The sequence below is a fragment of the Palaemon carinicauda genome, chromosome 6 (assembly GCF_036898095.1).
Source record: "Palaemon carinicauda isolate YSFRI2023 chromosome 6, ASM3689809v2, whole genome shotgun sequence".
NCBI lineage: Eukaryota > Metazoa > Arthropoda > Malacostraca > Decapoda > Palaemonidae > Palaemon > Palaemon carinicauda.
The window spans coordinates 15,966,481-15,982,885 of record NC_090730.1 but is presented as its reverse complement, the minus strand read 5'-3'; the positions used below and the strand labels follow the sequence as shown (position 1 = coordinate 15,982,885).

The 16,405-nt window shown below is 37.4% G+C and overlaps 1 protein-coding gene across 1 annotated transcript in view; it reads right to left on the bottom strand.

Annotated features, from left to right (window-relative positions):
- Nucleotides 1–3,687: 3,687 nt before the first annotated feature.
- The window catches only part of LOC137642445 (neurogenic locus Notch protein-like), a 91,762-nt gene continuing 79,044 nt past the window's right edge, over nucleotides 3,688–16,405 (bottom strand). Inside the window, 7 exon segments of the mRNA XM_068375002.1 lie at nucleotides 3,688–6,154; nucleotides 6,400–6,645; nucleotides 7,425–7,548; nucleotides 7,949–12,206; nucleotides 13,936–14,066; nucleotides 15,566–15,777; nucleotides 16,221–16,394. Of these exon segments, the coding sequence (XP_068231103.1) occupies nucleotides 4,694–6,154; nucleotides 6,400–6,645; nucleotides 7,425–7,548; nucleotides 7,949–12,206; nucleotides 13,936–14,066; nucleotides 15,566–15,777; nucleotides 16,221–16,394 (6,606 nt within the window). The 3' untranslated portion in view covers nucleotides 3,688–4,693.

Genomic DNA, 16,405 nt, shown 5'->3' with positions numbered 1-16,405 from the left:
TTGTTGTGGCTAACTAAATAAGACATGCAAAACAACAACGACGCCATAAAATGGCGGGTCCGGTAGAGGCACAGCTCTGCCACAAAACATCAATTATTTCGCAAAATAATATTTACTTTACGGCCAGAGCTTAATTAAACAATACTGGAACCTTGTACTCAACTTTCCAGAAGAAGGCGAGGCTGAAGGTAACGACATAGCGAAGATGCAAAGCGATAAAGTTAACACAAGGGAAAATCCGTCTAAGTAGGGCAGCTACTAAACAAAGGATAAAGACGCGCGTGACGTCATTAGAGCAATGGCGTCCGTTTGTTTACGTCTCGAGTATCAGTAGTAGCCACGAGTGAGATTAGCTGTGGAACGGCTCCCAGCTATTCTCAGTCCTTACACACCGAAGCATTAACTCTGTTCGGGGTGGAGATAGCTATGTGGCACGTTCAGACATGCGTGTCCCCTGTTGTATTACGATGTCTTAAAGGGAAACCTTTGAGATACTCGCTCCAGAAGTTAGAATTCTGTGATAACCTGTGGTTAAATTCTCTGGGAATATCTTAGTAGTCTTATACCCAAGGAAGCTACCAAACAGGAACCTTCCATCAGGACGCCATGGCTTGAGCCCAAAAAACAATTACAGTGCAGTAGTTAACCACTTGAACAAAGAAGAATAATTGTTTGGTGATATCAATGTTGTTGGGTTATGAGGACAGAGGAGAAATGTGTAAAGAATGTGCCAGACTATTTGGTATATTTGTAAATAAAGGAAAAAAAAGGAGCTGTAACCAAAGAATAGGAAATGGTGAATGGAGAAGTATTGAACTGGAAGCTCAAGATAGAGATGACTGGTGAAATCTAACCGATGTCCTTTGCGTCGAAAGGCGTAGGAGATGATGATGAACTAGAGAGGGGGATCCAGTGTAGTACTGTCTGACCAGTCAAAGGACCCGATAACTCTCTAGCAGTAGTATCTCAAAGGGTGGCTGTTGCCCTAGGAAATCTCTCGAGTGAGACCTGAATCGCTTTGCTTTGTCACCATGAGGCAGTTATTATTACTAGCTATGCTACAACCCTAGTTAGAAAAGCAGGATTAAGCCCAAGGTCTCCAACAGGGAAAACTGGTCCAATGAGGAAAGGGAATAGATAAATCATGTAAGAAGTAACGAATAATGAATATAAATTACCTTAGGAACAATATGAAAACACTAGTTGAAAGTTTGAACTTTTCAAATTTCTGTTCTAGGTTAGTTACTAAAGTCTATGTAGCATTCTAAATCTTTTAGCCAACTATCTGTTAAAGTAGATTATATTTTGCTTTTGAAATGGTATGTTCCATAATAAATATCTTTCAGGTGCTAGCCTATTTGTAAATATATACATTTTTACTTTTGCCTGAATTATACACACACATACAGTATATATATATATATATATATATATATATATATATATATATATATATATATATATATATATATATATATATATATATATATATATATATATGTATGTATATATAATATTATATATATATATATATATATATATATATATATATATATATATATATATATATATATATATATATATATATATATATATATATATATATATATATATGTGTGTATATATATATATATATATATATATATATATATATATATATATATATATATATATAAATATATATATATATATATATATATATATATATATATATATATTATATCATCTCCTACGACTATTGATGCAAAGGGCCTCGGTTTATTTTTCGCTTGTCGTCTCTATCTTGAGCTTTTAATTTAATACATCTCCATTCATCATCTACTCTGCACTTCAGTCCTCAGCCATGTAGGCCTGGGTCTTCCAACTCTTCTAGTGTCTTCTGGGGCCCAGCTTAACATTTGATGAACTAAACTCTCTTGGGAAGTGCAAAAAGCATGCCCAAACCATCTCCATGTACCCCTCATCCAAATATGACACTCGAGTAATCTCTCAAATAGTTTCACTTCTAATCCTGTCCTGCCATTCAACTCCCAATATTCTTCTGAGGGCTTTGTTCTCAAATCTACAAATCTGTTGGAGATTGTTTCATTGTCATAGCATGACTCATGTCCATATAGTAACACTGATCTCACTAAACTGATGTGTATCGTGATTTTTATATGTAATTTCAGGCGATTTGATTTCAAAATCTTACTTAACCTAGTCATTGTCTGATTTGCTTTTTTCAATCTTTCACTACCCTCTAATTCTAAAGACCCTGTATTGTAGATCATAGTTCCGAAATACTTAAATGATTCTACCTCATTAATCCATTCTCCTTCCAATGATATTTCATCTTCCATTGCATACTCCGTTCTCATCATTCCTGTCTTTCTTCTATTTATCCTGAGCCCAACCTCCTGTGATATTTCATGCATTCTGTTAAGCAGGCATTGCTAATCCTGTGGTGGTCTGCTAATAAGGACAGCATCATCTGCATACTCTAGGTTTGCCAATTTCCTATTACCAATCCAGTTGAATCCTTCTCCACCATCTCTGTTCTATGCATTAAGAAATACATGAGGAGGATAAACAACATAGGTGACAACACATTACCCTGGCATACTCTGCTGTTCACTGGAAATATAGGGTAAAAAAAATTCAAACAAATTAAACACTTGACTCACCAAACAGTAGATGGCAGTCTAACCTCCTGAGTCGCCCTAGGTCTTATTAAGGCTTCAGTGATATCCCCGGAACCAGTCAAGTTAAATGGAGTCAACAGGATTTAGATTTCCTTCCTTGATCATATTGTGTTACTTGTATTGAATTATAAACATAATAAAGAACATCCAAATCTTCCATTTTATAAAGCAAGGTTATTTAAGGAGATATGAAACAGGAAGCTGATACAGTACTGTACATTGTAATTTTCAATAGCCAAGAGAGAAAAACAAAATGCTACAGGCAAAAGGGCCTCAGCAGAAGCAACCCAAAGAGGATTTACACCAGATTTGAACTTCAAAAGTTCCACTGATTCAGTTAGTGTTTGATTGGAAACATAGCAGAAATAGCAAGACTAGAATACTGTGCAATTCGTTATTGGGTCTTAAGAGAGGAAGGCAAAACGAAAAGTCAGCGGTTTAAGATTACTGTACATAAATGAACGTAATTCTACATAAAACAAATTAATCCAACACAATCTTAATGGGAACTCAGATTGGTGCCTTTATGAAAAATATATACTGTAGAAGGCTACACAATACACTCTCAACCACATAACAAGTTGGTTAACACAATCATAAGCTAACCTGTGCTATTAGATTTGTATAAAATTCTGTAAATAAAATCTTTACTTCAACAACAAGATATTAACTGAAATTTTCGAAACAAAGCCAGGTCACTCAACATCTATCTACCATGGTATTTCCCCAAAATTTGGGGGGTAGCTGACATAAAAGAAAAAACAAAAACATAAGGGAACTTTTCTTCTCTTAGCTATATCAAAACCCTTCCATTTACACTTATTCAACACCATGACGAGCCCCATTAAGTAAAAACCAAATTACTCATAATACTACTTTGTTTTATAAATATTTGTTGCTCTATGCTTAGGATATATTTAATGAATAATACTGCTAAACTTTGTCATTAAAGATACTAGATTATTGCTAACATTACAAGGAAAAAATAAATGCCATAACAAAAAAAATCAAGTATTTATTTTTATACTGCTTATATCTCACATTGTGGTCACATTCTCACATTCATCCACAAGCTCCCTAAAGAGCTGACAGGAGTGGGGGCATGGGATACTTAAGAATAATTTGGTTAAGAAATATTTTAAAAATGTCAATAAATGCAGTCATTTTTTCCTTAAGTTTGTATATCAAAAGTTGACAATTGAATAATTAAAAAAGCTGCCCACTGCCTGCCAAATTTAATAACAAATACTTACAAGTAAGAAGAAATACTAGTCCTTTTTACACTATGCACTTTTTTCTTGATGCATCTATAAATTTTGTTCAAGTCTTGAACAGTTCATTAAAATTTTAAAATAAAGCTGTACAGTCAAATTGCAATTAATATTTTTGTTCTTATGAAAATATAAATTTAATACATTATGGAGATCTGCAAATCTATGTACTGTATGTAGCTATTGCCTTACAAATAATCTAAAAAAGAAAAATTAAATACACATTGTCATAAAATTCACATACTGAACAACATATCACATATAATGTGGTCACTGATAATGAACACTGCCTAAAATGACAGAGCCACTGTGATTGGTGTGCAAAAGTGCTTCCCAAATATTTACCATATCTGATACATAATGCCAAATATGTTTAAAACTTGTCAAACTTTATGGCTAGTCAAATGTAATTTTGAGATGCATAATGTTATATGGGTCAATGCAAAAGAACACAGCTATCACAGAGTGAGCCATTCAGGATATTTTTCTTTACCTTACCACTACAACTATATTGCAAATTTATTCCACTTGAACACTGTACAAAACGGTCTATGCCGGAATTCACTGTGATAACAGTTCTTGGGGGTTCACAGAAAAAATAATTGTACTGGCTTGCACACTAAGTACAGCAGGTCATTGAATAGCACGGTATGTACATAGCAAGGCAGACTTTGCCTAGGCAAATATGGTACACGCAGTATTGTACACTAGGGACTATTGGCACATTCTGTTTCTGTCTCAGATATAAATAGAACCTTGCTGTGGTAAACCAAGAGGCTGAGGAGGGCCTTGCTGTTGATGTTGTTGTTGCTGCTGCTGCTGCTGCTGCTGCTGCTGCTGTTGCTGCTGATGATGATGTTGTTGCTGCTGCTGCTGCTGCTGTGGGTTTCCAGGGAACACTTGATGATGTGGAGGAGCTGCAGGAGGACCAAGAGGAGATCTAACACCCTCAGACCAGTCACTTTGGCTACGTGGTGAGGCTGATGACCATTGGCCAGGTGATTCTGGAGAGGGAGTTGGGAAAACATCATGGGTATTTTGTCCAACACTATGCTGAGGTGTCGCTTCCACTCCCGAATGCTGTGATGGCGGTGTAGGATAATGAGGATAATAACCACTTCCACCTTGCTGAGGTTGAAGCTGTGGAGGTGGTGGTGGTGGGGGTTGTTGCTGTTGTTGTTGCTGCTGCTGAGGCTGTCCCTGATGCATGTATCCAGTTGTACTTACTGATGGGAATTCAAATCCTGATGTTGCTGTAGCATGTCTTAATGCAGCCATGTGTGTAGGGGATGTGGGAAGAGCAGGTCTCATCTTTCCTGGAGAAGTAACTGCAGGCATGTGTGGTGACTGTGAATGTTGTGGTGATGGGTGTGAATGCGGAGGTGTTGTATGTTGAGGAGGAGACAATGTCTGACTCTGTGGAGAAAAGGAAGCAGGCATTGACTGTTGCCTCTGATGAACCACATGACCCTGATGACCAGGATGTGACTGGAGGCTACCCATTAAGTTAGGTATATTAAAAGGATTGTTTTCATGGTCTAGCTGAAGATTGTTCATCGATGCTGCAGCCTTCACACATTCCTCATATGGAGGAGGCTGTTTTACATTTAATTCATGAAAATGAGGGTTTAATCCACTAAGCCCTCCTGGGAAAATACCAGTTTCAAAAGGACTGGTAGCAGAATCAAACACTCCATGTGGTGAACCCATAGAATTCATGGGTGATAACTGAGTTTGGGAATCAACGCTTGGAACTCCAGTAGCATCACGACCTTTCTTTTTTATACTTGAGTTACGTTTCAATGTAGCATTTCCATCAGGACTAACTGGAGTATTTGAAGATCCACCAGGAAGAGCCATAACTGTTGATTTGGGCCTCCTAGCTTTTGCTTTAGGTTGAGTATTTGTCCTTTGAGCAGGTTGAGGGATCATCTGGTGTGACATTATGGAACCTGGTGCTTGTTGGCAGTGCTGTTGATTCACAAGGTGAGAGGTTGTTACCACTTGTGCCATTTGTGGGGATCGAGGATGGTGTTCTCTCAGCAGTCTTACAATGTCATGATGAAGTCTTTCATTGGCAACATCTTCAGGAAGTCTTTCCATGTTATCTGTGATATCTCTATTGGCAAAATGATCGAGTAATACTTTGCAAGTTTCGTAGCTTCCTTCCCTTGCAGCAAGGAATAAGGGGGTTTCATCCTGTAAAAGTAAATTCTTTTGTAAAATTCAGTTTAAAGTGCATAAATACAAAAGCCCAATTCAGTATTGTATACTGTATAGTGCTCAGTAAAATTTTAAACTTTGTTGTTAGAAAAAATTTATTTCCTATGAAGCAAAGAAAAACTTAACATTCAATTTAAAATATATCTTATGACAAGTGTAAAACATTTGCTTTACTGTATTCCCTTTATCAAAATGCAATGTATTATGATTGAGATACTCACCCTGTTGTCTTGGGCATCTCGATTAGCACCATGTGTCAATAAAATATGAACAGCTTCTACATTGTTCACTGCTGCGGCCCAGTGCAAAGCAGTTTTTCCCAAATCATCCGTTGCATTTATATCAGCATCTGCATTTATAAGATCTTCTACCATTCCTTCAATTGCAAGTCGGGCTGATAATATAAGTGGGGTTGTTCCATCATTCATCTTGGCATTTAGATCAGTTGAACGGTTACGAAGCAGAATCTGTTAGAAAGAAATAGATTTAATGGTATTCTACACAAAGGTCATAATTGCAGAAAATTAGATGATCCTCTAAAGTGGTTCATTATTTCCACAATTTAGCTCAAGTTATAAGCTATACTGTACACGTGCCAGTCACTTTTAAAGTATGCTGCAATACTAAAATGCAAGAAGTACACTCTTAACTTCCTAAAGAGCTATTTCATGAAATAACGATTAAATAAAGCTGATTAATTTTACTAAAAGCTTTTTTTTTCTAGTGTGAATACTTTTGTATGTACTTTTAAGCAAATATATAATCTCATATGAGGAGCATTACTGCTGGGTGGTGTTTAGCATGACAAGATACCTACTCTGACTTGATCATAAATCAAGAATTCATTAGCATAGCAATCATTATCTTAATCTGATGGTTTAATATAATCATTCCTTACATAACTATTAGTTGGCCTATGTAATTTGTTACCACACCTAATAGCAGATTGATTTTGATTAAATTTGCAAATAATTACATTGTGCAGTCTTAACATGTATATAATTCATGCTTATATTCTATTTTACATCCTTCCTTATAACACACACATACAGTGTATATATATATATATATATATATATATATATATATATATATATATATATATATATATATATATATATATATATATATATATATATATATATACACAGTATATATATACATACAATACAGTACTGTAAATACCTATAACAATATAATAAAGAACTTGGCATCACCACATTTATCAAAACTTTCCTCTACGTACCTGGAATACTCCTTGAGCATCAGCAGCAACTGCAGCATGTAGAGGTGACCGTCCAGTGGCATCCTGAGCATTTGCATCAGCCTTTGCATCCAAGAGTTTTTTAGCAGCATCAGCTCGTGCATATCTGAAAGATAATACAGTAGCCTATGTTATCACATGAACTTGTGCTGTAGATAACTAATATAACATTTGGACTATGTTGAGTGGCCTAATAAGACTCTCATAGATTATCGTCCTGAAAACAAAAATATTAGGATTGTGGAAAAGTGACAAACATTCAAGTTTAACTTCTTATTTCCCACTGTACATATAAATGTTGCTTTTGTTATAAACACAAACAGAAATTATGGGAGAGATCAACATTCAAGTTCAATTTTATAAAAATTTTCTATTGTACCTATTGTTGTTTTTCTTAACTGGCTAAAGGAAATTATTAACAGTTTCAAATACTGTACAGTATATGAAGTGTCAAATTTGTACGAATAAGAAAGGAAGTCAATGCCTGTAATATATACTAAACTAACCTGGCAGCTAAGTGAAGTGAAGTCTCCCCTGTGCGGTCCATTTTTGCATTAAGCTTTGCCCCCTGCTCAATAAGCTCTTGGATAACAGCTGCTGATCCATCTTTGTCATCTTCATCAGTATGGCTTTCTAAGCCACCACCTCTAAATGATGCAATCATAAGAGGAGTAAGACCCATGGGACCTTTAGGATCTACCTCTCCTGCCATTACACGTTGTTCTTCTGGTTCAGTCTGTGGTGGGGTCAGGGCCAAAAGATCAGGATTCTTTATATCAGCAGCATCTAGATGTTGCTGCGTCCAGACTCTAGGATCATTTGTATCATCATAATCCGTCAGGTGAGTTTGATCAGAATACCCAGCTTCATGGCGTGACCGTTTTGTTGGTGGATGTTCACTGTCATCATCAGACCAGTCGCCAATAGGCCCCGAACTTGGTAAACCCCGTCCGATGCCTTCGCAGTCACCTATATCTGGCAAGTGCCGTACTGATGCTCCTTTGTTAAAACTTCGCATCTCTTGGCCATCTGGCTTCCTTCTTGCTGGCTCTGCACCAGTACCAGTTGTAGCAGAGTACTTGGTAAAGAAGCCTTCAGGGAACCAAGTAACACCCCTTGATCGCTTACGATTACTTGTGATAACCATGAAAATTATGCCAACCAACACCATTGTAAAGACAATCCCTACTATGATGTATGTATAACCTGGAGGTGGTTCTGGAGGTCCTGTTTCATAAACTCCTCCAATTGGAATATCACTACCCAGCCGCATATTATTGGCAGCAATGAAATTAGCTATGTCAGTAACACTGTCAAAGCATTCACCATCTTCAAGACATCTGCGGTTATCTATCTCAAAGTAAACTAGAAGGCCTTCCACTCCATTTTCACTGTATGGATAAATCATCTCTTGATCAGATCGATCAGATTTGATAATTAAATGAATGCCTAAGAGACTACTCAATTTTCTTATGAAAGTTTTCTTGTTCATCTGGAAATAATTCTCATCTGTTTGAACTACAATTTGAAGGTCTCCGTTCATAATAGACGGTGGTTCATTTTCACAATCAAGCCCATCCCATCCACATTCAGCAACATTACAGCCTTGATCACAGTGTCCATTCTCATAATTTCGTATACAGTAGGCATCATAAATTGGATTGCAAGGCTTAACAGGTTCTCTGCAATCTAATCCATCAAAGAGACAACCAGGATTATTACATTCCTTATTGCAAACACCATTACCATAAACTGCCCAGCAGTTGATTTCTGATTGGCAGAGAGCCCAGGGGTTCCTCCCTAAAGAGCATTCGTATCCATCATAATCGCAGGCATAAGAACTGCATTCAAGGTCACACCTATAGTTGTTTTTCTTTTCATGGCAGAGATTTTCACGACATTTTTCTTTCTCTAGAGTTAGATTTGTAATTGCACCACTAGAAATTACTCCTATGCCTCCTGTGAAACCAGGATCTCTTATTTCACAAGTCCTTCCATTCCATCCTGATGGGCATTGGCAGTCAAAAGATGTTATTCTATCTATACATCTACCTCCATTCCTGCATGGGTCTGAATCACACCAGTAGGTACGGGACTGTTTGGTAACGCACTCAATACCATGTAAATAAGGTCGACATTCTTTATTAGGGCCACAAGGATTAGACTCACAGTCATTTGTAGGAAATTCACATGACTTGCCTGTGAAGCCCTCTTGACAGTGACAGGAATAACCTCTTTCATTGGCATTGCAAACACCTCCATTCTGGCATGGAGATTCATCACAAAAATCGCGTTTACTTTCACAATGCCGGCCCATAAAACCTGGACGGCAGTTACAGCGGTAATCATTAACCAGTTGAACACAGTCTGCTGTACCTTCCTTAAGACAGGGAAAGGAAAGGCATTCATTGACATCACCCTCACATCGAGCACCAACAAAGCCAGGTTTACAACGGCATTCAAATCCACCAACTTTATCAATGCATTTTCCACCATTGTGACAAGCCCCTTCATAACAGTCATTGGTATTTATTTCACAAAGCTTACCAACAGTTCCATGAGGACATGAACACTGGAATCCATTCACCTGATCATGACATACCCCACCATTCTGGCAAGGGTTATTTGGCTTACAGTCATCTACATTATATTCACAATTTGGCCCTTGGAATCCTGGTAAGCATTTGCAGGAGTACGTACCTATGTGGTCATTGCAAGTGGCACCATTCATACATGGCTGTGAATCACACTCCTTAATTTCATGCTGACAATAGGATCCTGTATAACCTGCTGAACAAACACACCTATGGGTATTACCAATATCCTGACATTTACCATCATACAAACACAGTTCCGATGGATCAACGCCTTTACTTTCTGCTGCTGTACTGCAAGACACATTTGCCACATCACAAAGAAGCCCTGTCCACCCACGAGGACAATTGCATTTAAAAAGATTCTTTGTTTGTATGCACACACCATTATTCATGCAAGGAGACTCTGAACACCAGTCTACCTCCTTTTCACATCGCTGTCCTGTGTAACCATAACGGCAGTGACATGTAAAGAATCCTACATGATCACTGCAGGTCCCTCCATTCTCACAAGGGTTGGAGTGGCATTCATTAATGTGCTGTTGACAGTGAGAACCAGTATATCCCGACACACATTCACAAGTATAATTATTGATACCATCAATACAACTTCCATTATTCATGCATGAGGTCTCTGTGCAATCCTCATCATTGATTTCACAGTTTGTTCCAGAAAATCCCAAGGGACAAGTACAGGTGTAAGAATTAACATAATCGTTACATGTTGCTCCATTTTGACAGGGGTTAGAATCACACTCATTTAAGTCATGTTCACAGTTTACACCTCCAAATCCACCAACACAACGGCAATCATATTTTCCGATGCCATCAAGACACGTACCTCCATTCAAACATGGTCGTAAAGCACAGTCATTAGTATTAAGGGTACAGTCTCGGCCTTCATATCCAATAGAGCACTCACAAGAATAAGAACCATTTGTATTTCTACAAGTGGCCCCATTCTTACAAGGAGAAGGAGAAACACTACATTCATCAATATCATCACCACAAAGACGGCCAGTATATCCCAGTTCACAGCTGCAAGTAAAATCTAAGAAATTAGCAGTAGGAGTACACTGGGCACCATGTTGGCATTTATTTGGCCTACAGGGGTTCATTTTCACATCACAGTCTTTGCCTGTAAAGGGAAGTTCACAAACACATTTGTATGAATTCACTAAATCAATACATGTGCCACCATTCCTACAAGGCCGTGTTCTACAGTCATCAATGTTTGTTTCACAATTACGGCCAGAATAACCTGGCGGACAGGTGCAAGTATACAAATTCAGAGCATCATGACAAGTTCCACCGTGCTGACAAGGATTGGACTTGCACTCATCAATTTCTTTTTCACATTGATGCCCCGTATATCCAGGAGGGCATTCGCAGATGAATCGATTAACATCATCATAGCAAGTCCCACCATTAATACAAGGATTACTGGCACACTCATTAACGTTGGAAAGGCAACGAAGATCGAAATATCCATCGGGGCACTCGCAACTAAATCCATTCACCCCATCTATGCAACGACCCCCATTGGCACAAGGTTGTGAAAGGCAGTCGTCTATGTTGGTTTCACAGTAACTACCTGTGTATCCTGGTTCACATTCACATGTATACTCATCAATGCCATCTCTACACTTTGCTCCATTACGACAAGGATTACTGGAGCATTCATTGAAGTTAGTTTGACAGTTAACTCCTGCAGTACCTCTAGGACAGAGGCATTTGTAACTATTGATGAGATTTTTACACGTTCCTCCATGCTGGCAAGGAGTTGAAGAACATTCATCTATTTCAGTCTGACACAGCAAACCCGTATAGCCTGGATTACACATACAGGTGAACGAGTTATTGCCATCGACGCACGATCCATGAAGGCAGGGTGACGAAAAACAGTCATCAATGTTTTCCTCGCAGTTTGTGCTTGTAAATCCAGGACTGCAACGACATTTATACCCAGCAACTAGATCCATACAGGAGCCTCCATTCTGACATGGCTGGGATTCACAATCATTGATATTTATGTCACATTGTCGTCCAGTGAAGCCTTGAGTGCAACTGCAGCTATATTCATTGATAAGATCGCTGCAAACACCATTGTTGTAACAGGGTTTGGAGGCACACTCATCAACATCAATTTCACAGTGCTGCCCAGTATAGCCTGCAAAGAAAAAAATTAATTTTAGTTACATAGCCAAATGCACAACAAATTCTTAATCAATTTACATATAAAATATTTAATCCTGTACAGTATATATTCATCATACGTATGCTGCTGCAAGTATGCCATTTTACAATATATTTTTTCGAGATTTAAGATATTTTTACATCACTACATATAAAAAGCTTATGTAATGTTTGCTTACTTTGCTTTCCTTCTCAGTTATAAGTAAAAAAAATCTAACGGCTTGGCATTCACAAATCAAAGTACAGTATGATGTACATATTCATTAAAAGATTTCATTAAAACATTACGCCAACCTTATTAGGATAAAATTCCATTAAATAACAAGGAATATTCATATTACAGCATCTCTTTAACTATATATTTCAATCTGAATTTCCGTTTGAATTTATTATTACCAGCTACGGTCACATTTCCTGTAGAGATCAGACAAATTAAATCCTGATATTTTCGAAGACTTGAAATCCTGGGATTAAAACTTATGAAAATTAAATAAATTGAGGGTACACTAGTGCATTATCAATGATTCAATTACATCTATACCTCATAGATAAGATACTTTTGTAAAAGTAATAACTCTCTTGCCCCAAAATTAAATTCCCACGTCATACAAATTTTAAAATTTTTAACTTTTTTTTAATACAAATTTTAGCCAAAAAATGACTTACTCCGTATTAACTTCTCACTATATCTACTATGTAAAGAAGTGGAAATATCTGGTCTTCAAACAACTGTTGCCTAAAAGGTCAAGGTTTCGGTTTAATAATGCCATTAAAAGTTAAAAGTGTCACAACATCGTTTTTTATTTGCATATCCTAAAACATGAATAAAACAGAACAGACTCTAACATTACAGTCATACAAAAGTGACCGCTAACATAGACTCCCAAATACATCTATCTCTGAATGTAATAAGAAAGCACACGTAAGTCTTTCTACCACACAAGACCTTCCACCAATGAAAAGGAAGGAAAGATGCTGCGTTTAATTTTCATTGGTTTACCGGTATTAGTCACGGGGGAGAGGTGAGGGAATGGTTAGGAGGAAGGGTAGTTGGGTGGGTAATTGGCCATGCCCAGGGGCAAAGTTTGTAAGCAGGATGTGGAATGAAGACAAGCTGGCCTGGGAAGGATCGCCACTTCCATACCTACCCACCACACCACGCTCTGCTAATGCTGCATGTTATGTCGCTGTGTGCTAGATTGAAAGGTATTTTTTTCCTTGTTGCGAGTCAATCAACGTACATGTTTGATCCAAGCAATGTCAAATAAAACGATCATACGAATGCCAAGCAAATCTTGTACACCTGTGGCCTTGCCTTGAAAAATGTAAATTGTGTAATCTTGTTTGCTTAATTTAAATTAAATCCACAACAATGGAGGTTGTAATGACAAATAGGAAATGAACTACAATTTCCATTTCATTCTTCTCATAGAAACTATTATCTATGCAATCTTTTATGTTTACTTCTCATAGATTAGGCCTACCAATTACTTATTAGAATTAGAATTTTTATGTAATATCAAAAACTTCAAAATTACAGGATCACATGCAGTCACTACACCTATATACTGTAATTACACTCATAAATTAGTCGATTAAATGACAAAACCCTCATTTTTCTATTAAGGAAAAAATCCTCACGCAGGAGAGAAGACGAAGCGAGGGGGGCGGGAAGGGGGGGGGGGTTAGCTTTTCCTACTTACCCGGCATGCAAACACATCTGAAGGCACCTCGTTCGTCCAAACAGGTGCCCAGATTGTGACAGGGATTGCTTTCACATTCGTTGATGTTGATCTCGCACCGAGGTCCCGTGAATCCTTTGGAGCAGTCACACCTGATAAAATGCATATTCATTAGTGATATCTTCTAAATCAATTATTCAAGTTCCAGATATCGCAGACGAAAATCGGAAAACAAGTTTACAAAAGACCATGTCACTCTCTCTAAGTCAATTCTTTAATAGTGAGGCAGATTTGCACAGACTCGCAGGGGTGCCCTTTTAGCTCGGAAAAGTTTCCCAACAGCTGATTGGTCGGAAGTATTTTTATCCGACCAATCAGCTATATGGAAACTTTACCGAACTAAAAGCACCCTTGCAAATCTGTGCAAATCTACCTCGCTAAAAGGAATTGACTATAGTTATTTCATTTCGGGAGTAGACACTTTTATACTAGTTTCATTGAAAGTAATTGCTGCCTCAGTGGCGTTAATTTTGTAATAAACTGTTTCTATCGTTCTTATTATCTTTTTCTCTTCATTGCTATAATCACCCAGTTACTTTCTCCAGTTTATTGCAGATTATGGCAATGAAGAGAAAAAGATAACGATAGAAAAGTTTATAAAATAAAAAAACTAACGCCACTGAGGCAGCCATTACCTTCAATAAAACTTGTTTAGTTATAGATTGGAACAACTATAAAACATCAAATCCAATCCAAGTTTAAAATCAAGTAGCAATTTTATAGAAAATTTTATTAAAAAAAAAAACAAATTTCCAATATTATAATCACTCCACTCATGAAACTGAATAATAAAAATGTGCACTGGAAGAGTTGGAAGAACCAGGCGTACATGACTGACAACTATGAAGAGTGAAGTCGGATTTGATGAAAGGAAAAGTATTGATTTAGAAGCTGAAGATAGAGAAGGCTGGCAAAATCTAATCAATGAGATGATGAAAATTAAAATCAATCCAAGTGGCCCCAAAATCTAATTGTCTACTGTAAGCTATAAACCCAAGATCTAATCCATGATGTATAAACCCAAGATCTAATCCATGTTGTATAAACCCAAGATCTAATACATGTTGTATAAACCCAAGATCTAATCCATGATGTATAAACCCAAGATCTAATCCATGTTGTATAAACCCAAGATCTAATACATGTTGTATAAACCCAAGATCTAATCCATGATGTATAAACCCAAGATCTAATCCATGTTGTATAAACCCAAGATCTAATACATGTTGTATAAACCCAAGATCTAATCCATGTTGTATAAACCCAAGATCTATTCCATGTTGTATAAACCAAGGATCTAATCCATGTTGTATAAACCCAAGATCTAATCCATGTTGTATAAACCCTAGATCTAATCCATGATGTATAAACCCAAGATTTTATAAAAGTATAAACCAAGGATCTAATCCATGTTGTATAAACCCAAGATCTAATCCATGTTGTATAAACCCTAGATCTAATCCATGATGTATAAACCCAAGATTTTATAAAAGTATAAACCAAGGATCTAATCCATGTTGTATAAACCCAAATTCTAATCCACGTATAAGCCCAAGATCTAATCCATGTTGTATAAACCCATCCAAAGTACCTGAAGGAGCCAGGCGTATTGACGCAGGTGCCATTGTGTTCGCAGGGGAGTCCCTCTTTGCACTCGTCAATGTCTTCGGTGCAATCGACACCTGTGTATCCCGTGGGGCAGGTGCACAGGTAGCCTCCGTCTATGGGGGAGGTGTCGCACATGGAGCCGGGGTGACACGGGTTGCTGGCACATGCATCATCCAAGTGACACAAAAGTCCAGTCTGCAGAAGAGAGAGAATAAGCATTAACAAACTCTCTATTTTCAAGATATTGGTTTTTATCAATGTTTAATTGCAAGTATAAAATCTTTCTGAGCTATGATACGAACTAATATAGTTCTATGTCAGCAATGACAGTAATTTCAGTAACAAATTAGGGTCTTAATGACTTTAAGATTGAAAATAAAATTTATTTTGATTCTTTTTAATACATTACATACACACACACATATATAAATATGTGTGTGAGTGTGTGTTAATGAATTAAATGGATCTGAATTCCTTAGAAATTTTGACTTTCTGATTTTTATCTTATCAAAATCACAAAAACTGCCTTGTTTTCAACAGTGCTATGATAAGTCCACACCTGCCATGAATTACAACACCCAATTCTTCCTTATAAATCTAATCTAACTAATCAGAAGAAATCGTCTGAGGGCCAGTACCTTTCCCTGCGTGCACTGGCACAGGAAAGACCCGACTCTGTCGATGCAAGTGGCCCCGTTGAAGCAGGCGGCCGCAGTGCAGTCGTCAATGTTCTCGGAGCAGTCTTCTCCTGTCCATCCATTGACGCAGATGCAGGAGAAACCACCTTGGGTGTTGGTGCAAGTGGCCCCGTTCTGAAAAGAGA